At 49.7% G+C, this 26,689-nt stretch overlaps 1 protein-coding gene across 2 annotated transcripts in view; it reads right to left on the bottom strand.

Moving 5' to 3' along the window:
* Nucleotides 1–11,751, bottom strand: part of PRRX1 (paired related homeobox 1) — a 48,489-nt gene extending 36,738 nt beyond the window's left edge. The window contains exon 1 of one of the 2 annotated variants that reach the window (XM_067300667.1): nucleotides 11,224–11,751. In XM_067300667.1, coding sequence (XP_067156768.1) covers nucleotides 11,224–11,464 — 241 coding nt within the window. In that variant the 5' untranslated portion in view covers nucleotides 11,465–11,751. The remainder of the gene's footprint in view (nucleotides 1–11,223) is intronic. The other variant, XM_067300666.1, reaches the window with a different exon arrangement.
* Nucleotides 11,752–26,689: the final 14,938 nt, after the last annotated feature.

Genomic DNA, 26,689 nt, shown 5'->3' with positions numbered 1-26,689 from the left:
TAAAGATGCAGCTTTTTGCATGGAGCAGGAGAGTTGGTTCAAGGCCAGGGAAGCAGATTTGCAAAGGGCACTGAGCCACAGAGCTCCAGAGTAGGCTCCTTATGTCAAGTTCATCCCCCTTCATACAGACAACAGGTTGACAGCAGTGGTTCCCGCAATTCTCTCCCTACAGGACATCACACAAACACACAGGTGCTTGGGCTGTGAGCTGGGGAAAGACACATCTGCTCTGCTGGGCCAGCAGAGGAGTGAGAGCGACCACTTCCATGGTGAGCCCAGATCCCTGGCTGGGAACCACCAGTGTTGATGAGATGGATCCGTCCCGCTGAGCGTCTGCGGCTGGACCTCATGGAGCACATCCCATGGAGGACAGGCTCCCCAGTGGCGGGAGTACTTGGCCGATGGCTGGTCACACACACAGCAGAACTGCACCATTCAGAAGAAGGGTTACAACCAAAATGGGTCATTAGCAAGCAACATGGGGTTCTTCATTCTTCTCCAGTCCCCTCATTTTCCTAAGGGGCTTGCCACAGAAAACACAGTGGGGGGGAAGGGAAAGAAAATTACAGTTCTCTTCCAAAAAACAGTCTTTGTTTGTTGATCATTTTTTTAAATGATCGAGTAACTTGTGAATACATTTTCTGATGATTCCCACATCCTCCCAGCTGGAGGACGGTTCATGAACAGACTCCAAATTCTGTAAATGAGCTTGTTAGTCATAAGCCTTCAAACAGGCTTGATAAACAACTTTCAGCCTGCAGGATATTCATCAACCATTCTGTCTGCCCGGTCTCCTGACACTAATTTATTACTTACAATGAGAGATCCCTCTCCTAAATCACAGGTGATTGTTTCTTTTCACTGATTAACTGCTTTTTCTTTTTTTTTTTTTAAAAAAAAAAAGAGAAACAATGAAAAACAAATCACAAACAAGCAATGCGTAGCAAGCACTTACTCCTGAGCAATTTTCCTGGTTTCCACGAGACACATCAGCAGTTGTCCAAACGAAACAAACTGTAAGCAGAGATCTTTTTGGCCAAACCTGCAGGACCAGGAAATAGCCAAGAAAAAGACTGCAATCATACCAAGCCGCTATTGGGAATTTCAGTGCCTACCACTGAACACTCCAGGGAACTTCCAGCTGATCAGAACTAGCTACTTTTTGCATCCTTTGGGCTTGTGGAGAGCCCAGACATCTCAAGATGTTCAGAAGACCCAAGTCTGCATTCAAAAAGTTACTACTGAAAATTGCAGTGTGAACCATCCATGGGGTGGAACAAACAACTCCCCCACAGGGCATGGGACAAGCTTAGATATACCTGAGCAGGAGGTAAGTACCCTACAGGAACTAACTTGCTGTAAATTGCTCCATTCACTTCTGCTCTTTCTTAATGGAAGGGGATCTCCTTAATGCTAATCAGTTAATTAACGCAGAAAGTGGGTGATTCCAGAGATGGAGGCAGATGAAATAACAATTAGCTGGGGGCAAACAGGGTAGAGAATCTTCCCGAACTGTTATTAATGCCAAGCTCTCACACACCACATAGCCAGTAGATTCCAAAGCCACTTACTAACGAGTCAGGATTATTACCCCAATTATATGGGTAGGGAAACTGAGGCACAGAGAAGTGATGCGACTTGGCCAAGTAATTGCAGCAAGGCAGTGGTATAGCCGAAAAAAGACCCCAGGACTCTGTGGCCAAGGCTTTTTCTTGCTCACTGCAAAGTCAGCAACACATTTGCCCTGACAACCTCGGAGAGCTTATGGGCTGGACAAGGCTGTGCCTCCAGCTCATGTTTGGAGACAGCCTTCCCAGTGCCAAATCAGAGCAAACACACTCAGGACAGAGACAAAGTTTTCACCAACTTTCCCTAACATTGTCAGCATGGGAACAGTTTTTCCCAAGCAGGAACTTGGCACTGGATTTAAAAACCCCCAGTCTATGCCTTTCATCCAGAAAGAAGCGAGACTCCCTCATGGGCTGTGGGGACGCAGAATGATAACAGGCATAAAGTGTTACTAGAGTTTCCAGCCACAGGGAGGAAGAGTGCTATAAAACTCTGAAGGAAACCACCCTGGATTTCATGGTGACAGGAATCCCCCGAAGTGTCACCAAACAAGGGCAACCCTTTCTGTAATACCCGGCCCAGAGCATCAACACTCTTTTCACCGTTACGGCTTAGGCACCTTTCTCTGTTTAAGTCCAGTCTGTTCCTATATACCCCCAACTCCATCAATCTGTTGCTGAGAATGGCTCTTTGAACACTACAAGCATGATTTTCCAAACATGGATCATATTAGCCATGCTTCCCAAAAAGTGGACAACTCCCAGGAGCATTGAGCGGGTCTTCATGACTTGGCTGGCACACCAACTACAGCTCAGCCCGACTCGCTAGTGATTAATTCAGCAGCCACAAACACGATGAAAACAAGAGAGAAGAGTGGACTAGTACAGGTCCCCATGGGTATCCAGCCTAGACAGACCCAGCATCCACACTGGCTACAAGACAGAATTAGAAGCAACTTGGACACTACCTTCTCCAGCCACCCACCCTGCTCCAACACTTCCCAGGCACCTGAGCAAGTTTTATCTCCCCATGGTTCCCAGGGAGTGCTGTTCCCCTCGAGTTCTGCATGCTATTTTTCTTTCCAAATCTGCACATCCAGCATCTGCCACTGGCAATTTTGTCTGCTCCCAGATGCACAGGGCCAAGGAGGAGTTTGGTCTTACTTTGGTCAAGGAGAAGTTCATGTGCTGGAGGGCTCAGAGCAGGAGGCAGTGTCTCCAGGCTCCTGGTGAACTCCAGCTCTTGGTGCAAAGGCAGTTTTGCTGCCTGAGCAGCTCATCAAGACACAAGAAGGGTCCTAGCCAGATACCGAGCGACTCTTTGGATGTTTGCCCTGCCCAGCAGTCTCACCGACTGGCTGGAGTTTCTCCTGTAGGAAAATTTCTCAAGCCAGAAATGGGGAAAATAGGAATTGGATGTTGCAGTAGGATGTAGTGACTTGTTAACAGCACAGCTGGCTCCCTTCACCTCTCTTCTAGCCTTACTGGACAGGCTTCCAGGAACATAAGGCACCAGGAGATCCCAGACTGCCACTCCAAGGTAAATGTTCACTTAATATGGGCACAACAAATCCAGACTGTCTGGAACAGTGCTTTAATCACTGGTGTAACCTTTTTCTCGGCCTCTGGAGGTGACAGAGGAGTCCAGAAAGTCATCTAGGCTGAAATGGATGCTCACTGGCATGCTCATTAGGCCTCTCTTACCAGCTTTGGCCTTCACATCTGTGCAGATGCCAGGCCTTCCATTGCTGGAGGTGGCCTTCAGCCCTAAACTTCAGCACTGCTGCTCAGTTCTCTTCTCAGCTAGCATCCTTTGGACGTTCTCTTTCTAGAGAAGTTTTTCTTGAAATTACACTGCCGTACTCCCAGCAGACATGTAGTGCATCTCTGCCAAGCTCCTCTCCCCAGCTCACAGCATCTTCCAGGGCTACATGGCAGAGGACAGCTGGGTCCAGCAGAAATAATGCAGGCAGGGAAATGGAAGGTTAGGTACATATCACGCATTTACAAATTGATGCATGAATGAAAAATGTGAGCAGGGCCAGCAAATATAGGTCTAAAAACTATAGGACAGCACTGGGGAACCCTCAAACCCCTGGCTCTAAAGATGCTCCAGTCACAACATAGGCAGACAAAACACAGATCCCTGCAGAACTGAGCCATCTGGCTGGCTGGCACCACTGTCTAAGCATGCGTGAGCTTTGACCGACACAATTCCTACTGCAGAGGTGTTCAGAAAGGCTTTTCTCTATGGTGACTCTCCACTGGCTAGTAAGAGGTTGAATTTATGCTCCATCTTCCCCTCAGGTGAAGACACTGCTAGCCTCTTTCTCCACACTCCATGGTCCTGCCATAAAACCTGCTGGGATTTCACATCACAGACATCTGGTTTCCCATCAGAGTAGGCTGGACCCAGCCAATGGGTTTAGAAACTATTTCCCATGCATGGCAACCATGCAACAGGCTTTTTGTGGGGGAACCAGACTGAAAACCTGCACTCTGTCCTCTACCACCCAAGCACAGCTTGAAACCTTTCTGTGTCCTGAGCTGCATGGACAGTCCAAAAAGAAAGCCAGATAAGAGCTTTGGATAACTGCAGTTATGCGTGTACCTTTGTGGCCACATATGAAAGAGAGATGTGCCACCGCAGGCAGCGTCTCTGCAGTGCAGGCTGGTTCAGGGGAGAAGGCCCAGTCTCCCTCTCCTCTACACCCGTCCTTTTCAACACCCAGTTTGTCCTTGAGCGCTGGCAGAGAACAGTGGTGAATCGATCACCTTCTTTTTCTGCAGTTGTCATGGTTTTCACTGGCAACGGCAGCTCATCCAGCCAAGCTGTGACGATCCTCATTTTGCATCTCTGTTATCCATCCCAGAATCCAAGCCTCTTTTAGGAAAGGCAAGTAGGGTGGGGAACCAGAAATGCAGTGATTCATCCTCCCCAGAAACAGAGGCCCAAGTCCGGAATATTGTGACACTTGGTAAATACTCGTGATGTACTTCATTATGCAACAGAGGCCCAGCAGGAGCACAGCTCCCTCAGGGCTACTTAATACGGGTTTCAAAAACAATTAAATATATCATAAACAACTTGCAAACAGGAATAAACACCTATAATCCCATCAAGCCATTCTGGCGATGCCAGGAACTACGGGAGCAAACTCAAAGTTGCTGGTGGGGGCGGAAGAATCCTCGAAGGAATTATGACTCTAATTCTGCATCTGTCTTGTCAATGCATTCAAATTAAAAGTTCACCTCCTCCTTTTAGCCCCTCCTGGTTATATTCTGTCCCTGCTCTTGCTCTTTCTTTCCAAGCATCATATATTTGGATGCATGTTGCACCTCTGCTGAAAGGCAAAAGTGTCATGCTCCTGAATGGAGGCAGCAAAACTGTTTCACGCCTGTAACAGAAATATTCCACTGCCTTGAAAAAAAGTATTTGCATGACTCAAGGCTGCTGGTCAAGTCTTTAAATGCTAATACTCATCAACTGGCATACACATAAGCAGCCCATTGAATTGCATGCAATGACTCTTGTAAGGATTGCACAAATTAGCCCTGAGATAATATTTTCCCATGCGATCACTGTTTTATACATCATCAAAAAGATGGAAAATAGACTGCCTAGTAGTGGAAACTTGGTGCAGATGACAGAAAGCTGATGTTCATTAGAAGTGTTCTAGCAGTTTAGACCAAACCTTTAAGCTTTATGAGAGATTTCAAAATCTAATTTTCATGGAAATGTTTTCATTTTATTAAGGGGGGGGGGCAAAAAAAAAAAAGTAAAAACCTTCAGTGAAATCTTTTTCAAATTAAAAAGTTGGAAGCTTTGTGCGGACAGACTGAAAACACAAATACCATCAGCAAATTATGAGACCATGAGAACCAGGAAGCAAAACTGATTATGATCAAAAAAGTGAAACTCGCAAACAAATAGAAGTCTAGTTTCGCCCGTCAGAAGGAGGGCAGCATGGCCAGCACTCAGAAATTGAGTCAGCTCCCTTCTTCAAATTCACATGACTTTTTTTCTTTTTTAATAATAGGAAGTTGCCCTTTTTATTTTTGCTTTTTGCTGTCTTGAGGCTCCAGGTTTGTGCCTGAGTCACATTCCCATCTTCTGTCTGTATCCAGAAGATCCAGAAATTTATGTGAAAAACAAATGTTTTTCACTTCAAATTGTAGGATTCAGGGATGTAAGAAAAAAAAAATCAAACAGCATAAGATACTTGATAGAATAATCACGTACCTGCTAGCCTAAGAGTGAAATTAAAAAGATATACCTAAGCAACATGAACGGAAAGAAGTTTCAACTTCTTTTCCTTGTTAGTTATCTGGTCCCTGTTATTCAACATTTGTTCTCATGAAAAAACATTGTTGCTGCAAGTATTTTCTAGGAATATGCTGTAGTACTGGGATGAGTAAAGATTACTCATGCAAGAAAAAGAAAGTTGTTGTGTTTATCAACCAGATAGCTCAAACAAGTGTCTTAAAAATATATTGCTCTGATCCCCAACTTTTCCACATCAGTTGCTGGAGGAGAAGGACTTGGTTCCAACAGGTCTGTCCTGGCAGCACCTTGTAAGGATGCTCACGGCTGCCTGCGGGGGCTGAAGGCACCGGCCGGTTTGCCTGGCTTACCCGGTGCGTAACCCATGGACATAAACAGCCAAGTCCTTCCTGCAGACTCTCCGCTTGCGCATCAGCTACGCAGACAAGAAAGGAATAAAATATGAGAGGCTGCTAGATTTAATCAAGCTACATTCCCAAAGTGCTTTTTTGCCCCCCTTCCTATTCTTTGTCCATCCCGGGTCTACAGTGCCTGCATCTTCTGGGAATAGCGGCTGTGTTTTACTAACAAAAGAGCCACTTAGTACTTCAAGTTAAAGCAAACCTTTGCAAAGGAAACACCCGCAGTCCCGAACACTGGAGAAACCTTTAAAGGTCTTCCTCTTGTGCTCCCCATCCATGCGACTGCTCTCGCTATTTCAGAGCGGTGGCAGAGCAGCCCACCAGCCTTCCCCAATTCCTTTTAAGAAGCCAAATGTTTGTTTTTTTTTTCTGGGGGGTGGGCAGGTATTGCACCACTGCAGGCAACCTCAGGATCTCACCAAAACAGGAGAAACAACCCAGCATTTACAAATGCCCCGTTACTCCTGCAGCAACCTCACTTGCTCTAATTAACAAGAGGTAATTAACAGCATAAAGAACAGCCATGCAGGAGCAGACCAAAGGTCCTTCAGCTCGGGACCCTGTCTCTGACCGCCAGCAATGATGGATACAGAGGGAGCAGGTATAAGCCAGGGCAGGAACGGAGCATTCTCTGCCCTGGTTCATCCTTCCAGTCTCCAGTGAGACTTGCGACTCCCTGAGCTGGAGGTTGCCTCCGCACTGCAGCGGTGAAAGCCATCTCCAGGCTGCTGTCCTCCCTGAATTTGTCTTGTCCCTTTTGAAACCATTTCTATTTCTGGCCTCTGCAGCGTCCTGCAGCAACGAGATCCATCACCAAATGACATGCCGGATGAGAAAGCCCTTCCTCGTGCTCTCACTTGCTGCCCGAGAAGAGCGCTTTGAAGCCAGAATAGATGCTCTGCCTGAACCAGCCTGAACACAAGAAAAACTCTCCTTTTCCTGGCTGACCCAAATCCCTGCTTCCTCAGGAATAAGCAGCAGTGCCGAGAGGTCATGATGCGTCTGCTGAAACAGAACAGGTCACAGGGAGCTCCAGACTGCCTGGGCCCCGGCTTTAACCACGAAGCAGCCCTGACAGCCCGACCTAACCTGCCTGCTTGGGAGAGAACTGCAGCCTGCAAACTGCTGCCTCTTTTATACAGAGGAGGCATTAAAGGATGGCAGTAATTCCAATATGCAAGACTCATATGCATACTAAATTGAGGTGGGTTTATTCATTCCTCACAACAGAAGTCCAACCGTAGTAATTTTTCTTTGGCCGCTCACGCTTTCTCTGCAACATTTTATGAGCCATCACAGTAACCCTCAAACAAACAAAACAACAAAAGCAGGGGTCAAAAATGTCAACTTAAAATAAATGACTAATAGTTTTCCATCTCTAGATTTGGAGAATTAATTCCACTCAGAACCATGAGCTCTGGGAACCGATATGCCACCGATAGGTTTCTGCTACCAAAGGGCACGTGTGCAACAGGAGAGGATTGCCTCTGGTGGGAAGGCTGGGGTTCCCCGCTGCTGAGCGGGACCTGCATTTTCACCCCAGCTTTAGCAGGAGTCAGTGAAAACCCTGCTACCAAAGCAAATGTTTGTTGTACGCTATCAAGTGTTTTTGCACTGAAGAGAAACTCAGCTTGCAAAGTCCTTCTGGCTAAGCGGCAGAGGCTGGGAAGCCTGCTGTAAATTGTATCCACTTTTAGGATATGGTTTTCAGAGCTACAATTTGAATTGAATTCAGTGAGAGTGACAGGTTCTCAGCACCACTGAAAAAACAGTCCCTTAATACACTGACAGTTCTCTCAGAAAACATTACAATCGTAGATACTCCCAGGGCTGTTGTTTTTTCTTTTTAATAGAAGAAACATTTTCCTCTTTCAAATGAATTAATGATAACACATTTCTTTCAATGTGAAATGCCCGCATAAGATCTTTTGTCATTTCCGTGTCAAAGTTTTCCTGCAATTTTGCATTATACAAATAGCTCCCAATACTCTGGCTTTTTGCTTCAATTTGGGGCAGAAATCAGTGACAGGCTAGCTGACTTTCCTCCAGGTCGGAAGAACATTTTCAGTATTCTTGAGACATTCCACAATTTCTCCAAACGGCTCCTACCTTCCTTTCCTCAGTAACATGGAGAATAACCAAGCCCTGTGTTAGCTTTTTCCACTGAACCAGCTCTCATTTCTCACCAAAAAAAGCTCATGCCTCTGTAGCACTGCTTAGCTCCAGCACAGCCTTTTCCTTCATGGATCATGAAACACCTTACAAAATTCATGCAATAGGTGGAGAAACTGAGGCACAAAGACAAATGGGATCTGCTAAACAGATCACTGAAGGGGCCAGAAAGCCCAGATGACAGTTCTGCCAATAAACCAGAGAGAATTCATCCCCAGTATTTATTTTTTGCTTACTTCAGAATACTTTTAAAACTTTCTAATTCACTGCAGCAGCATTAAAACTTTTACAGCGTTCAGAGAACATCTGATTCATTTTAAGCTGTAGTGTGGTCCTCGCTCAGCGATACCGGCTGGGAAACACACTCGCGGACCAAGATTTCAGTCCGTTTCATGCTCTAAGAGTAAGGTGGGCATCAGGGAAACACAGTCCCTCTTTTCCAGGCTGACCAAGGCAGATTTGGCTAGCACTAGAGCGCTTAGCAATTGGCAAGGGGCAGTATCAGGAGTAAAGCAGGTCCAAATATAAAAATAAAATATGATAAATGAAACTAGGAAGGAAGGAAAAAAAAAAGTTGCCCAAACAGAAAGGAAGAAAAAAAAAAAAAAAAGAGTTGCCCAAATATCTTGTTGGGTAGCACCTCGGGGGCTCTTCTGCCGCAGCGTCGCAGCACAAGGAGCCAAAACACGGGCGAGCGGCGATCGCAGCCTTCCCCCCTAAAGTATACCGTTTTAAGGCCAGAAACCGCAGCTTCTCGGGTGCAGGGAAGGGATTTTTCTAAAGCTGTTTCCAAAGAGCGGCCGGCCCGTGAGGCGCTCCCCGGCCGGCTCTGCGGCGCGCTGCCGCCCGCAACGCGAGACGCGGGCTCGGCGCGGCTTCCCCGCCCGCCGCCTTGCGCTCCGCGTCCCGCGGCCGGTCCTGCCCGGAGCGGGGCAGGCGCAGGAGAAGCTTCTCTTTGGAGCGACTCCCCCTTTCCAGCCGGGCTTCACGGGCGGCTTTGGGAGCCCGAAGCGGCGAGGTGCCACCCCGGAGCGCGGAGAAAGAGGCGCCGAGGCGGCCCCGCGGCCCGGCCGGGCTCCGGGACACCCGCTGCCCCTTCGCCCTGCGGCCCAAAGTGAGCGCCGCTGCCGCTCGCGGCGGGTCGGAGCCGCCCGGCGGGGACGGCGAGGGAAACCCGACCCTGTCGAGGGAATCCTCCCCTCCGCCGGGCTCCCAGTTTTTATACACCGGCTCCTCTCCGCTCGGCTGGCATTTGCAGCGACTCTGCTAAATTGCCGCAGCCACGGCGGCGGCCCGGCTGCCAGCGAAAGGCGAAAAACAAAAAGCAAACGAAAATTGCAATTTTCATTCGCTTTTCGTTTTTTTGGCTTTCGCTGGCGGCCAGGTCGCCCCCGTGACAGCCCCCCGGCCCGGAGGCGGCTCGCTGAGCCCCCTCCAAAGCAAGCCCGTGTTTTCAGCCGTGGCCTGTGCCTACCCCGGGGCAGTCGCTGAGGAGACAGGAGAGCCAGCGGGTGCATTTGCGTGGCGCCTGTAACCAGCCCTTAGCCGCAACGAAAATCGCACCCAGTCCTTACAGCCGAAAGTATTTTTACCGAAAGAAGACGGAGGACTGAGGGGAACTGGCGTGAGAGAGGAGGGGAGAAGCCGGCCGCCTCTGCACACCTACCCCACACCCTCATCCTCGGCGGCTCGTCCCTCTCTTCAGCGCTGCGCCTGGAAAATAACAAGCGGCGCTTGCAAAATCCCGCGCAAGCCTGCGCTGTTCCTCGCTGCCTTCCAGCCCCGGCACTAATCGACTCGGGCTGCCTTTTTACGGATACTTGCGCTCCCAAGAAGGGGGCCATTAGGACAAGCTGTACAGAGGCAGGTCTGCGTCTTGCCCGGCTCCCGGGGCTGCAAAGCGCCGGCCAAGCGCCTTCGGGGCAGGCGGCGCCGGTCTGCAGCCGCGCTCGCACCCTCGGGCTGCCTGCGGGCGCCGAGCCGCGCCGCTCCGAGCAGCTCCTCGGACAATCGTCCGCCAGCCTGGCCGGTCCCAGTAAGGGCAAGAGGGGTATGGGGGTCCCCGGCACCAGCCAGACCCCCCGAGCGGCTCCCCGGCACCCTACAGACCACCGCGCCGGTCGCGGCTCCGCCGGGCCGCAGGGCGGGCGGCTCAGCCTGCCTCGTCCCGTCCCGCGGAGCCCCGTGCTCAGCCCCCCTCGGCAGGTGAAGGCAAAGGGGGCTCAGGCTGCGGGCCCGATCCTGCCCGCCTCCCGGCTTTTCTCCTCCGCGGGCCCTCGATCCCGGCTCCTCCGGCGGAGCATCCCGGTGCGGGCGCCGCCGCCCATGGGGCACGGGACGGAGCGAAAGGGAGATTTCCCCCCTCTTTCCAGGGGACCTGCCTACGGGCGAACAGGCGTTTTCGCGTGCCGCCGCTCCGAGTCGCGGGGCCGGGCCGGGTGCCGGCGCCGCCGAGGGCGCGGGAGACCCGGGGCCCCTGGCGCGGGGCTCCGCGGGGGAGGCCAGCGCTCGCCGCACGCCCGTGCCCTCGGGCCGCAGCCGCCCCGCGGCCCGGGAGCGGCCCCGCCGGCCCCGGCTCCCGCTGCCCCGTGCGGCCCCCGCCGGCCCTGGCCCCGGCTCCCGCTGCCCCGTGCGGCCCCGGCGGCGCGGCCCCCGCCGGCCTCGGCCCCGGCTCCCGCTGTCCCGTGCGGCCCCGGCGGCGCGGCCCCCGCCGGCCCCGGCTGCCCCGGCGGCGCGGGCGCGCGGCGCACGTGGAGCCGCCGGAGCCGCCCCCGCCCCGGGGCGTCCCCGCACTTACTGTCCTGCTGCGGGGTGTCGCTGCCGCTGGTCAGCCCGGGGGACTCCAACAAGCTCCGGCCGGGCTCGCCGCCGCCCTCGTCCGCCTGCGCGGCCACCATGTCCCCCGCCTCCTCCAGGTCCAGCAGGTGGCTCACGGAGAAGTTCTTCTTGGCTTGTAAATTGTCCAGGCCGGCGGGGCCGTCGAGGCGGGCGGGCAGCAGGGCCTGCCTCTCCATGGCGTGGGCATAGCTGGACGCCATGGTGCCGAGCGGGGCTTTTCTGCCCTCGCCCCCCCGGCGCCCACCGCCCCCGCTCCCCCCCAGCCGCCGGCCCTTCGAGGGGGAAGCGCGAGGACCGAGGGGGGGACGGGACGGGACCCGACGGCGGGAAGGAAAACCCAAAGGGGAGCGGGCAGGGCCGGGCTTAAAACATGCCGGAGGGGAGAGGCGGCGCGGCCGGCTCGGGGCGCCGGGGCGGCGGCGCGGGGCGCACGGGGAGCTGCCGCCGGCCGGGAGGCGCACGGTGGCTGTGGGGCCGCTGGGGCGGGTGCGCCCCGTCCCTCCGCCTCCCCTCCCGGCGGCTCCGCTCCCTCCGCCCCTGCGCTGCCCTCCCCTCCCCTCCCCTCCGCCCCGCACTTCAAACGGCGGGGGCGGCTCCGCGCCGCTCCGGCCGCGCCGGGCACCCGGGGGAGGGCGGCCGCGGGGCCCCGCCGGGACGTGGCACCGGCGCGGCGCGGCCCCCCCGAGCGGGGGGCCCGCAGCGCCCGGCCCCGCCGCGCTCATTAGCTCCCCGTGGGGGTGACAGGGGCAGCCCCCGGGGAGGGGCCGGGGTGCGCAGCGGCCCCCCATCCCCTCCGCTGGGGCACGGGGGGGGGGGGGGAAGCTGTGACCCCCGCCCCATGCACAGCCTGGAGCAGGCTTCACGCGGCCCCGGAGAGGAGCAGAAAGAGGGGAACAGTGAAAATGAGAAATACTAAAGAAAAAGTGACAAAGAGCAACAGAAGAGAGAGAGCGAACAGGGGAGAGAAAAGGAGGAGGGGGGAAAAGAATGAAAAGAGAAAAAAGTGCAACAGAGAACTGCAACAGAAAAGACAGACAAGAAAGACTGAGGAGTGAGAGCAAAAGCAAAATAGCAGAAGAGAAAGAAAAGAAAGACTAAAAAGAGAAACAACAGAGAACAGAGAAAGATGGGAGGAGGGGGGCAGAGGACACACTGAGCTCCCCAGGCCAGCAGGCAAAGAGGTCCCAGGGCCCAGCAGTTTGGCCTGGCTTGGCTGGTCCCCATGGCCAAGGGCAGGCAGGGGTGCAGGGAGGCACCCCAGGGCCCTCGCCGGCTGCAGCAGGGCACCCCAACGCAGCGTCACAGAGCAGGGCTGGTGGAGCCGCGCGCGGTCCCACCATGCCAGGAAAGGCCCATGTGCCCCGGTGGCTGGAGCCTGGGCTCCGAGCTGCCACAGCCAGCCCAGAATTTCCATCCCCCCTGATCTGGGGAAAGAACATTTGATGCCATCAAAGGGCTCCAGATTGAAAACAGATGTGCTTCCCCGAGCCTCTCCATGCATTTAATTAAGGCACAGGCATGGAGGAGACATTTTCATCATTAGTTTGCTTTCAGCCCTCCACCCCCCCCCCCAGTCCTGGTTTACCCTTTGCAGTCTCAAAGACCCAAATGAGCATGCCAGGGCTGCGGGGCTCTGCTGCCCTGGGCTGGGGGGCTGAGCAGGTCTGGCTGCTGTTGAGGTGGGAACGGCAGGGCAGGCTCTGGGGTGAGGCTGTGAGTGTACAGAAGTGTGTGGGTGTATAGGCACCCAAAATGCTGTGTGCATCTATGCATGCAACAGTGTGTGCCTCACTGCACACTGGTATGCCCCTTTCTCTGTATGCCTGTGTCTGAGGGAACATGCGTGTGTGATGTCTTCCTGTACATGCCCGCATGTGGGATAGGGAAGGAGCTGTCTCTTCACCCAGGCATGCTGGGCTGCATCTGGCTGGCTCTAGTGTGCATCTGCTCAGGTCCCAGCATGCCCAGAGAGCAAGGGTCTCCAGGTTTAGGTGCAGCAGGGTGTGTGTGCACGCACACATTTCCTTGCTCTGAAGAATTGTTATCTGCACATGCTCCTGGGGGCTGCTCAGCACATGAAATGTCCTTTTTCTTAGCCTCTGCCTTTCCTGGGATTTGGCTGCATTCCTTCCTGAAGAACCTAGTTTTATCCTCTCTTCCCCACTCTCCTTCAAATGGATGTCACAACTGACCTGGCTTTTATGACTGGGTGCTAGGGAGTCCCAGGCATACACATCCCCTTTCCACTGAGAAAGGGGAGGAGAGGGGAGGGGCAGGGAGTCTCCTCTTACAGCCCCAGACAAGCCTCTCCCATGGGGGGGGGGGTGACGGCAGAAGCCCCAGGAACCAGAACAAGGGTGCCAGGAAAAAACCTCTGCTGCTTTTCCCAACACCAGCTCCTCATGGGTTCAAAGTACGTCAGTGCAGTCATCCCTCCTGAATTTGGGTCAAGGTCCAGGTCTCAGAGGACCAGCTAGAGGGCTGGCAATGAACCCTTCCCAGATGACCAGCAGCAGGCAGCCTGCACCCCAAGGCTGAGGGACTGCAAGCAGAGTCACTGAAAAGGGAAAGAAGAACCTCTTCCACCCCCTGTAGGGTAAAAATCTCCTCTCCTCCTTCATCCAGCTTGAAGAGGCCCCACAGGCATCTTCCCAAATCCCTGAAATATTTGCCTGGGGATTTATAACAGCAGCATGGAAAGGAAACTTGTGTCTCTCCCTCCCTCCAATCCAATCTCATTCACAGCAGAGCCCTTTGATACCTTCACTGTCCGATTTCCTCATCAATCTCCCTGGTAGGAAGTATTTCCCCTTAAATCTCCACATGTCCCCAGACCTAAGGGCATCCTTTAGACCACCCTCCCTCCCAGACTCAGGGGTTGCAAATTCAGCCTAAGACCAGCAAGTGTTCTGGAAAGATGGGGGAGGTGAAACACAGAGCGGAGCAACATGTTTAGCATGTTGGTGCTGTGGGTCACCACATCAACACATATGCATCTGCTACAAAGGCAGGGTCTGTCCTGCAAATCAGTAAAGGGGTCCAGCTCTGGAACAAGCCACCTTGGCATTACCCCAAGATGAACCCACAAGTGCTCCCCATACATACAGTATCCACAGGCTGAACAGTAATATGGCCTTAAACACAGGATGATAGACCATTTCAAGAATGTGAATCTAACATCTCACTTCCTAAACGCCTCCTGCAACACAACTGGATTTCTGTGGATGGGTGGGGGAACTCTGCCAAAGGACAAGATTTCACACCCAGCAGAAGGGATGATTTTCTCCTGCTGTGCGACATGATCTTCCCAGGCCTAACAATGGTGCGGGTGCGAAGGGAGAGTTTTGGCAGCTACTCAAAGGCTGGTGCTGGTTTGGAGGAACACATTCATGCATTCCTCCTGCCATGCTGACAGTGAGGTGGCATTACAGGCCTTGGGGTGTGTCAGTCAGACATTTAGTGCTACTGAGTCACTAATCTTGGTGGTCCTGCACACATACTAGCCCCCCAGGACAAAAGGGACAGATGAACCCACAGGAAACTCTTCCAGCCATGTTTGTCTGAAAAGACAGAGGGCTGGGAGCAGTAGGAGGCCTCCAAGACAGATAAAGCACCACGGAGCAGTGGCTGTTCTTTAAACCTGCTACGACCAGACAGGCTCTAGACCAAACTTGTCTGTAGCATGGAAAGGAGTGCGGCAAGAAGTCCCGCAGGCTCCAAGAGTGATGGTGCCCATGCTACCACCTGGACTAATGAACACTATCTCTCTCACTACCCTATCTGAAGTGTCTTCAGGAGCAAGCTATCATTTTAAGAGCAATACTGCCCTATTTTGCATACACTACTTCAGGCCAAATTTAGTGTAGTGTCCATGATACCCTGCTCCACAGAAAGCATGTCTTGTCCATGGGAAGCTTGAGGAAGACAGGGAGACAGAGGTTGTGCCAGGGATGGAGGCACAGAAGAAATAACACCAAGAGAAGCAGGCAGTGGAACATGCTTTTTTAACAGGGTGCCCTATTGTACTGGGCATCAGCCAAAGGATGAGGCAACTGGTAAGGAGGGAAAGGGACCTTGTCACATGCAGGAAATATTCACATACAGTTTGAGACAGCTTCCACCTGTCCTCTTTGCCTAGGGACTGCAAGAAGAAGGTGGAGGATTTGGGACTTGCGGTCTCTCTTCTTATTACCCATTAGAGCAGTCCTTTAAACTTTTATAGCTTTGGCAAGCTAAGTTATCTCTGTGTATGCCCAGAGTTTGGCACAGCCTGTAACTTGGACAAGACCAGATAGGCAGGAATTGGCTCTCCAGCAACCTCACCCTGTGAGGGACCAAAGCAGACCAAAAAGATCAAGAGCAAAAGACAAACAACAGAGTAGAGAAAGATGAGGAAAGCAAAGGAGTGAAAGACAGGCTCTGAGCTCCCAGCTGAGCAAGTCAAGGGGTCCAAGAGCCCTATATAATTAGAGATTTCTGACTGCAGTTAACACAGGAGTGGGTCCATCTTTACAGGACAAGCATGAAACATCCATTCTTTAGCTATTTCTTATAGCCTGATTCAAAGTTTTAGAAAAACATAACCTTTGCCTGTATTCTAACCTTATCAAGTTTCCTGAACGCTCAAGGACATTACCTTCTGGTGTTCATCTTGTCCTTCTGCCAGCCACCAGCAAAGAAGGCAGAGCAGGAGGGAATATTTGCCACTCATCTCAGCTGCTTCAGTTTCTTCCCGTGGAAGTGTCCAATGGCCAGCCCAAGCACTCACTTTGGGGCCTCCGGGAGTTTCTGCAGGATAAATAGCCACAAGATTGGTAAGAGCTACACCATGGTCCTCTGTAACAAAGATATCAACAGGCTTCCCCCTGTTTCAGGCAGAGAAACTGATACAGAGGCAACTTGTCCTCAGCAGCAAGCACAGAGCAGAGGTGGCAAGATGCACCAGTTCTCATGACCTTGAGGCTGGGAAGGACTCCCATCCCACAAATGGCCCTAGACAGCAAATGCTGGATGAACATACCATTTCAATACCCCACAGGGCCATGAAGCAGTTAGTTTGATGTTTCCCACCTTTCCACTAGCCTGGTATCCAGCTGAACGAGTAGCTCCCCTGCCCTCTCCCCACCATGCACCTCCCACCCTTTCTCCCCAGCTTGTGCCCGGCAGCTGCTCACAGCCACATTCCTCCACCTTCCCAGGCTGCCTAGAGAACGACTGCCTGCTGCTCACACTCCTGGCAAGGCAGGGACCCCTGAGACAAAAGGTCCTGAAACATCTAGGAATCAGATAGGTGAAATGCCCACCAGCTAAAACTCACACTGCAGAGAGCAGCCAGAGCTTCAGCTTGACCCCTCCTGTCCCAAACATGGTGATCATTTTAGGCATATCAGTAAGACTCACCAGCCAAGCACCAGCTAGAGCCCTGCCTCAAATCCTGTCTCCTACCCTGTGACCACCTCTGATGCTCAGAGAAGGTGAGATATACAAAAACACAAACTCTGTCAGTCCCCTACCCCCCCCCCCAAGTTATATTTCAAGAAGGTGAGAAGAAAAAAAAAAACCACTTAGCCTCTGCAGATGATCAGCAGCAGCAGCTCTGAAGCATTTGCTTCTGCTTTCTTTTTTCCATAGTGAATTACAAGCTCATCTTTAATGGCAGTGAGAAAGTCTCTATCTTGAGTATTTGCCCTGATTCCTGCAGTTTCCTGTGAAACCCAGCACTTAGCAGCTCTTGTGGTTCCCATCTGCACTGATATGGTCTACCTGAATACGTTATAAGCCCTCAGAAATGTCCCACTCACCTTTGTATCATGTCTGAACAGGGGCTTCTTAGAACCTACAACCATAATCACAGGGACAGTTTTCAGGTACAACAAAAGGAGCTGGCAACCTTCCCAAGGGCCTTGCAGTCAACAGGAAACACTCACAGCAGATGAGCCACCAGGGCAGCAGTAATATCCCCACAGCAACTCGTGCTCCTCATAGTCAATATTACTGGAATGCAAGAAGGACCCAAGCACTGAGTAAGTGAGGCCTTAACCCCCTCTGCTCCTCACGCTCAGCTCTTCAACACTGACCACTACACCACATGACTTTTTCCAGCCATGCACCCCTTCACCTCTTCATACTATCCACTTGTTTCAGGTTTTCAGGTGCCCTAAATAACTTTTCTTCTACCTGAGTAAGAAACCAGGGAGAAGAACTTGTGAAGGCTGTGACACACAGGTGTGGATTTTCAGCTTTCAAATATCATTGAGCTCAGGTGAAGTGCTTTGCTTAGTAACAGAAACTAGTTTGGCTCTCTCTGCCCTACCTTATTCTCATGAAAGTTTTCAGCATTTAATGTTTTAGAGTCCTTTTTCAGTCTGTCAAATTTGGTTCAACCTAGCTGTTCAAAAATAGTATTGCCAGAGGGCAGTTGGGAGAGGGAAGAGCTAACAGGCAGTACAATTGCACAAGCTTGCATCCCTAGGAAATCACAATGCATTACTGCTCTGCACTCCTTGGCTTTAACCGTGCAAGGCGCTCAGCACCATTCTGAGACACGCTGGGTGCCTTCCAGTGCTGCTCTCCTGAGGACCTTGGCCGGGTGCCTACAGTTGAGATGGGTGAATCAAAGAAGCCCTGTATTCAGAGGGTAGGAGGGCATGAATGATGCTTACTCCTCTTCTAGTCCCATAGCGACAGCTGCTTTGGAGAGCAGCTCCCTGAGAAAGCTCTCTGAGAGGCCTCCATCCCTCTCTTCCCCAAAGCACCAGCCACAGCTCCCTAGGAGCAGGCTACTGAGGCATCAAATCAGAGCCTCTCTCCACCACTGGCAACTTCTCAGGCTGCATCCATTCCATTCCATCCCTTCTCGTCCCATCACTTCCCCATCCCAGCAATATCCTCACCGCTGGACTCTCTGGTGCTGATGCTCTGGTGTTGGAGCGCTAACCCAGAACTTTGCAACCCTCAAAGTTTTCCTCCCTTCTCCCTGCTGCACTGCATTCATTGAAATGTCTGGTCTCAATCCTCTCTGCACTTGCTTCACCCAGGACTGAATTAGAACTACATGGAGCTGGAGGCAGAGAGCACCTGCAGGAACATGTGTGTGCATATAGGTATATCACCTTACACATGTGTGCAAGCATTTGGGCATGTATGCATACATTTCCAGCCTGCCCTCTCCACCACAAACTCCTGCTACACCCTTAGGCCAGATCTCCCTCTTTTTCCTTCTTCTCTTCCCCACATAGAGGTGCATTATTAGATCTGTGGGGATCAGGTAGTCTACAGTCATTTTAAGCTGTAAATTCAACATCAGGGTTTCTTTTAATCCCAAACATCTTGATATCATCTGGAAATGCCATGAGCGGTTTATAATTAGGGTTAGCATACAGATTAATACCAGCAGCTCCAGGGTGAACAGACCATCAGAATCTAATCAAAGCTTAAATGGGCAGCAATTTAAAGCTGAGATTTATTATTCCTCTGCATAATATTTTGAACCAATGGCTGAGTTCACATCACACACAATCATTCCTGGAAGTGCTATCACATCTCCAGTCAGGGTGAGGTAGCTTGTTACTGGTTCATGGGGGTGATAAATACTAGGCTTTGGGAATGGTTATTTAGGAATTGCAACATCAACACTGTACAAGATTTAGAACCTGAGCCAGAAGAGCACTTAAACACATGCGTAACGCATGGGGCTCCAGCCCCACACGGCTGGCGGGACAAGGCCGTGCACTTACATTTTTTGCTAGGTACCAGCTGTAATAAGGGAGGTGGCCCCAGGACACCAGCTAGGGGGGTTCTCTATTTGCCACCTTCCACAGACATGTGGGTGGGGGTGAGGAAGGTGTGTGGTACCCAAGGGGGGATAAACCCACTTCACAGCAACAGAGCCATCACGGCAACTACCACCATGTGGTGGGGATGGTGGCACACTCAGCTAAGGGTTGGGGAGGGAATCCAGGGCCAATCTTCCCCCTGACCAGGGAAATCTCCCCGAATGATTTCATCTGCACAGCCCCATCTGGCTGGTCCTTCAGAGTGGCCCCCTACCTCAGAGGTTTGGTTTTCAGGGTAGGGGCAGCTGGGCTGTCTGTGCAGCATCTGGGTTGGAGTTTTCACCAGCAGGGCCCTTACTTTTTAAAATCTGCCCTGCTCAGACCGCCCCCCCCCCCACTCTGTTAGGGCTAGAGCACTTCCCCTTCCCTTTCCCCTTCCCCTTCCCTTTCCCTTCTTTTCCCTTCCTCTTTCCTTTTCCCTCCCCTTTTAGAAAACACAAGTGGGGGAGAGGGCTGGGAGAGAGGGAAGTTGTTCACCAGTTTGTCTGTACAAGTCCCAATTTTTAGATTTCAAGATAATCAGAGTTTCAACAGCTGCCACTTCAGCCTTCGAGAGAGATGAGAAGCACATTCACCAGTGGGGAATGGGAAGAGCTAGTTTCCTATTTTCTTTTTCTAAAAGCTTGGGTGACCAAGCCATACTTCCTTCCCATGTGGCTATCTGCTCTGCCACTGGCCTCAGAGGCTGGCTCTGGGGGAGCTGTGTGTCAACACTGCCCTGAGATGATGGGCCCAAGGATCAGTGCCACAGCAGAGGTGGAAGAGCAGATAACACACATCACAGCCTCTCAAGACAACATAAGATGGGGCTTCATGGGTCCCACCCATGCCTGGTGCCAGAGGAAACTGCAGTAGTACCTCTTCCATCTGCCACTTCGTTCCAGCAGCCGGATTACGAGCAGCTGGGCTGATGGTGGTGGCGTGAGCTGTGCGGGACCATGTGAGCGAGAGGTGGTGGAGCACAGTCCTGCAGGTGGATGGGGCTCACCTTCATTACAATGAACTCGCTCCGGTGCCTCTCATGGATTTCAGTAGGTTACTTGTCTCAGGAGCCATGACTCCACCTGGTAATGAAACAGATTGTGGCCCTTTTAGGTTGCCTACTCATCCACCACGGCTCCCTCCATCCACCAGGTACCCCCCTGGGCCAGCTAAATAGAGCTAGCCGAGCTAAATCAGGGCTAAGCTGTGTGTTCCCAAGGGCTCAGACCTGAGCTGGCTCCAGAGCTCGCTGCATAAGGAGCCACAGGTTTGGATAAGCCGGCCGTTTAACCAGGGTTTTATTACCAGGCACGGTAACAAAAGCACTCAGAGGTCATCCGGGAACTTTAATCAGCACCAAGGGTCACTGGATAGCAGGCCTAGACGGGGGATGAGGGCAGGGCCCAGGGCACGCAAATAAATAAATAGATGTATTGAAACCACCTCTGCTTCTCCAAATAATCTCTCTCTCTCCCTCTCCATGCACATTATGGAGATCTGCGCTCTTTACAGTCAAGCAGCCCTAATTGCCCCAGCAGAAACTTCAAGATCTCCTGCAAATTTAGCTAAGATGCTTATCCACAAACTTTTTTCTTTTTTTTAATTTCTCACTGCTGGAGATGAAAGTTCAGTCTGCTGGGCTGCTCTTGGGCTGGATATCAGATATCCCTAACGCCGGAGAAAGAAAGCGTCCCACCAACTTCTCTCCCCTACCGGAAAAAAAAAAAAGCCTCCCATAATCAGAGTCTGGGCAGACAAATTGGCACCACTGTTTTCGTCTTTTCTCCCTCCACCCCCCCTTTCTGGAAGAGGACTAACCCTTCGGAGCACAGTCACAACTCACAAATATTTGCGGGTATTATATTGCAAGAGGGAAAAAAATCCAAAGGAAGGTAACTGTTAAAAGCTTAGCCCCTCTCCCATGGAAAGCAGCTTTATGCATGTCCATAAATCTCCTTTGTAAGTGGTCATTAAAATTGCGTCTTGTTTAATTTTTTTTTTTTAATCTCATTTAAACACTTTTTCTCATCTTGCAAATGAATGATGTCATTGGCAGGCCCAGTAATGAACTGAAAAAAAGTCAACTTTCTAATGTTTCGGGGGTTCTCGCAAAAAGCAAACATTTCAATACTAGTCTGCTAATCCAGCCAAATATTTAAACATGTGCTTAACAACCAACTTAGTACTCAAGTACCTTGCTCCCATGGGGACATCTGTCCACACTCATCTTCACGCACAAATGCTGTGCTTAAAATTAAGTGTGTGTTTAAACTGTTGCAGGATGACACTCTGGGCCTGATTCTTGAGCTGCTGAAATATTTATCGCATGCACAACATGGCCAGAACATGGCACAGACCCCACAACCACTGTACATGGGCGCCCTGATAGGCTCGCGGCTGGTCCCTGGTCTTCCCTCTTCTTCTACAGTCTTGAGAGCCTTGAGATTGATGTCCTCAGGGTCTCCTGTGTTACTGCTTTCTTTATAACACAGTCAGGCCCACCTCTTCTTTTTGCCCGCTGCTCAAGGGACAAGACTTTCTCCAGATGTCAAAAAATAAGATTGTCACTAACCTGCCCTATCCTTTGCTTCACAGACATGCCCTTGACACCATTGGTCCCAAAATACAATTTGGTTGAAAGACTCCTTGCTGGATGCTTGTCGTGTTGTTTGATTTGGGTGTGTGTGGCTGGGGTTTTTGGATTGGGGTGGTTTTTTTTTTTTTTGGAAGCCGTTTTAATGAAGTGGAAGCAAAACCAAATAGCAGGCTGTACAAATGGGGGGAAAATAATTGTAAAACTAGAAAATGAATAACTGGCATGGTTTTAATTAAAAAGCAGTTAACTGTTTCAGGGAGAAGAGCATGGGTTTGAGTTGACACTGCCTGAACCCTGGAAAGAGCACGTTAAGCTGTTCACCATGCTGCGGGTTAACAAAATGGGAAATAAATACATCCCAGCCACTTGGAAAACTAAACCATCTTTAGGGCTCAGCTGTAAACTTTCTTCAGCAATTTATTAGAGTTCCAGAAAACACTTGTTGAGTAGCCTTGCCCTATAATAAATATCAGTCCTTGTTTGTTTGTTTTTGTAATGGGAACAAAACCACATCTTTTTCTTTCTAAAGTGGATAATTTAATTACATGGCAAGAAACATATTCATTGTCCAGAATACCCAGAGAAGATTGCCACAAAACTTGCAGTTCAGTGGAGAGAAGAGAGGAGCAGAGCCATCTGATACCCAGAATCATTTTCAGGGAAGATTTTCTTGTCAGCATGTATGCTTCATCTGGAGACGATGGTAGCACTGGGATTGTCGGTACAAACAGGAGGTAGAGATATGCAAGCCGCACCACGCAAGGAGCTGTACATCCGTGTAAAATAGTTCTTACCTCAAAGGATTTAGAGCTTTGGAGGGACAAGGCAAACATGAATAAAAAGGAAAGAGGCACAATGAAGGGAAGAGACTCGTCTGGGTCACACCGCAGGTCAGAGGTGGTGAAGGGAACAGAGCTCAAGCCCTCCGTTCTCAGCCTGGTGTGTGTACTCACATATTTGCCATTATTTCCTCTAGAAAACGCAAACCTCAGGTTTCTCCCCCCGCTGCCAGCCCGGAGCCGGTCTTGTCTGTGTCAGCCCTGCTCCAGGAACGCAGCTTAGGTGCTTGCTGACACGTCCAGCTTGCCTGGTAGGGGCCTCTTTCGGACCAATTCCAGTAAAATGGATGTTGTTTGAAGGCAGAAAAACATCTCTGTCCTGCATCTCACATCTGATCTCTTGCAATCCCTCAAACCCAGTTTCAGTCCGAAAATACCAGTGTTTCAGTCTAGAGGTGGAAATGCTGCAACATTTCTTGCTCTGCAGGCTGTCGCCTCTTCCATTGGGATCTGTCCTGGCCTTAGCAATAGGAGGCAGACAGTGGTGGGGATCAAAAGTACATCTGGAGGTGAATATCCTATGAGACCGAGGGGTGGTTGCCAGTATCAGTCCCTTTCCATGCCCATTTTTGGGGGCCTGGCTTGCAGAAAGGAGAACCCTTTCAAATCAGTTCTTGGTGGTTTGATTCACTCACCATGCCCAGGCAGCCTGGCCCTGGGTTTAATGATAGAAAAGCCTCTGAGCTGAAATAGCTTATGTGGGGGACTATCCAGATAAGCAGTTACCCAGTGCCCTTTCCCAGGGACAGCCCAGCAATTATGGTCAGCAATAAGGAAATCTGACGGTTGTCAAAACCCAGACCCTCGTTTCTCCAAGCTCTTCTTGAGGGGCACAATTAGCGTGCTGATGTGATTAAAGCCACGTTCGACCCTGTGATAGGAGGGCCAGATGCACCCAGATAACTCCACCGAAGCCAGCCGCTCAGAACTGAGGTGTTGGTTACCTGATTTGTAGCCAATCAAGTAGAAATCAACCATTCCTGTCCACATAGCTACACCATGCCGTTAAACAGCCAAACCCTCTTCTCTGACACGTCTTTGAGAGAGATGAATTCCATATGGCCCGGAGAGAGAGCACAGGCTAGGGATGGAAGGAAGGACAGAAACAGCATTTCTTCAGGACAGAAGACAATGGAAATGTTTCCACTGATTCCAATAGGTTCTGAATCAGCGGCTGCAACCAATTTTCCTCCTAAATGGACTTCCATATGTCTAAAAGAGTCTCGCAAGCGCTGGAATTTGCTGCAGAACAAACCTGTACTTTATTACTCTGCTCCCCAACTCCTATAGTTTCTCCCTTTAAATTCCTTGGTCAGCCATTTCTGGGCTTTGGGGTTCACTTCCTAGAAATGTGTTCATTTCTAAAGCAAACGTTTTCACTGAAACAGAGAAAAGTCTTCCCCTTCTAACCCTAGATTTCATTAAACTCTGCTGAGAACTTGTGTCTTTAACTTCATGGGAAAAATAAGTGGCTCTATGTGCAGAGAGAGAGGGGAGAAAGTCAAGTTCACCAGAACAGAAACCTTCTCTGCTTTACAGATAGTCTTTGAAATGCAGATATCTGAGGAAAAGCCTAGCAAAGCTGATTTTTACCAAAACTTTTCCATTTTTCACTTCTCTAAAAAGAAAAGAGATTTTATTTTGCTCTCTTTCTGACTGGCATCTTTAAACTAAAGATTTTTCTATTATTTCCTTTGTTCATAAAATCTAAATAAAAATAGGCAGCACTTCTTTCATTTTCACCAAAACCTGTTTTGTAAGGAAAACCAGTCAATTTCCTGCCCACCATATTGGTGCTATGCATTACTTTTAAAGGGATTTAGGAACCTACGTACCATTTTCAAAAGCACTTTAGGCACTACAAAGCACATTTGCAGAGCCAGCTCAGTGTCTATGTTCCAGTAATATCAGTAAAAGTTAAGCAGTTAAATACCTTTCATCTTGTCCTTAGGTGTCAATGAAAGCCAGGCTTTCTACAAGGTCTTTGAAAATAGGGCTTAAATTAGATTAAACTCCTAAATCCTAATAGAATTTTAGAACTTACTTCTAATGCTAAACTGAAATGGCCATAAACACTGTAGTTTTGAAACCCATCTATCTGAGCAAAAATATTTTTGATTTACTTGCAAGAATGAAAACTCACAAAGAAAGTTGCAAAGCAAAAAAAAAAAAAAAGACCCAAGAAACAACACCAAGGTCTCATTTTATTCACAATTGTAAGAAGTTTCTTAGCTTGCTGAGTATTTTTAAGTTGATGTTAACTTTAGTTTGAGTGTTGTTTCAAAATGAAATCTCAAAACATTTTACTGCAAAACAAAGCCAAAATGCTTGGATTTCTTTTTCTTCCTTTGCCAAAACAGTTCGTCAAGCTGATGTGAAATCACAGACATTTTAGCTGACTTAAAGCCAGTCTTTGGCAAATGAATAATTTGCCTAAAAAAAGAAAGAATTGCCCCATTCTAAGAATGAGGATAAAATCCGTCTGTGATTTTTAAGTGCTCAGACTGAATAATGATGGAGTATTTGCCCTGATGATAGAAAGGGAGAAATAAATTTTCCTTGTTACTTTACACATATATTTATACATATTCTGAAATTTATATACACGCACACACACACACAGCTCTTTCCTTCCAACATGAATGTTTTCAACACAGAAAAAGTAAAGAGGAGAGATTTAGTGCTGATTAGAACAAAAGTCGCACTGTACCTTACAGATTTCAGCATGTCTCATTAAAACCGGGCTTGAAATATACATATCCTTTAATAAATAAAGCTTAAGGTACATAAACACTGCAGCGGATATAAATTATTTTACCCAAAGTATGTAGGAAAAAAAATTACTGGAACACCACGATCCAGGGCATTTTACATTAAATTGGACTTCATCAGCGGTTTTGCGTTTTTATTTGATTTTGGAGTTCCTCCACTAAAGCTGTAAGTTTTGTAGAGTTTATTTCACACCTTGTAATTTAAAACGTTACACTCCATTGAAATTCCTCTCAAAAAAAGGACCCAAGTAATTAATGTCTTTGGGCTCAACGTTCATTATATCCCACTAGTGTGAAAATTCATAAAAATAAGACATGGGATTAGGAGCTTAACAGCCTCACACATTTGCAGAGCTGCTGCATTGGCAAATATTTCTCTGCCATTTCGGAGCGGAGAGCTCTCCTGGCTGCTCTCATTTGTTTCATTGGATCATCCTGAGTCATTAGAAAGCGCCTGAAAGGAAACCTCATGTCTCGTGCTCATTTTTTTTTCCTGGAAGCAGATAAATAAAAGTGGTTTGGGGCATTTCTTCCCTTGCTCTTCTATTTCTTTCGTTCGGTGGCAGGACGGGCTTTAACTCCTCATTGTCTCTGTGGGAGACAAAGGGAATTTGGGCCACTTGCAGCAAGGGGACTCCAGATCCCTGGAAAGGAAGCTGGACCTGGCTTGTGATTACTGAGAGCTGAATTGCTTCCTTTGTGAAAATGCCCTGGGTTCCCGTCCATCCGTGGTTCCAAGGAGGTGGAATGGCTCCGGGTTGAATCACTGACTCCATTTTGCCTTCAGCAGATTCAGAGAGACAGCGGGCAAATTTGTGTAATGAACAGTAACTTTGACCAGAGTTTAATTTTGGAGGGACATAAACCATTCACAAAGTTGGGTTGAATTTGACAAGCACATTTTGCCAAAAAAACAAACAAAACCAACAACCCTAATAAGGAGGCTCTTTTTTAAACTTCAAAACATTTCATTCCAAAGTGTTTTCAAAGCAAAGAGGTTGACTTCACGTAGGTGTTTCTGAAATGAGTCTTTTGGAGGTTTTATTGAAAAACCTGACTTTAGAAAAAAAAAGAAATTAAACTGTAAAACGGAACATTGTGTTTCAGATCAAACACCGTGTCCTAGGTTAACTCAAGATTTCCGGATTATTTTATCTTTTTTTTTTTTTCATTTTTAAGATTTTCTTGGTCCAAAACAAACTGAACTGCTTCATTCCCTGGTCCCCTCCCCCAGGTATCTGAATTTGACCACAGTACAAAGCATCCTTTTTTCACCCAGGTCAGAATCTTTCATCCCAGGACACAACTGACCAGAGACCCTAAGGAATAGATCAATACAGCTTTCCCTGAAGCTCTGACTATTCAATTTCCTTCCAAACTGGGGAATTCCTATGATGCGGAA

This window comes from Apteryx mantelli, chromosome 8 (genome assembly GCF_036417845.1).
Source record: "Apteryx mantelli isolate bAptMan1 chromosome 8, bAptMan1.hap1, whole genome shotgun sequence".
Classification (NCBI taxonomy): Eukaryota; Metazoa; Chordata; class Aves; order Apterygiformes; family Apterygidae; genus Apteryx; species Apteryx mantelli.
Note: the sequence above shows the minus strand (reverse complement) of the source record. Positions and strands in the feature narration are given on the sequence as shown.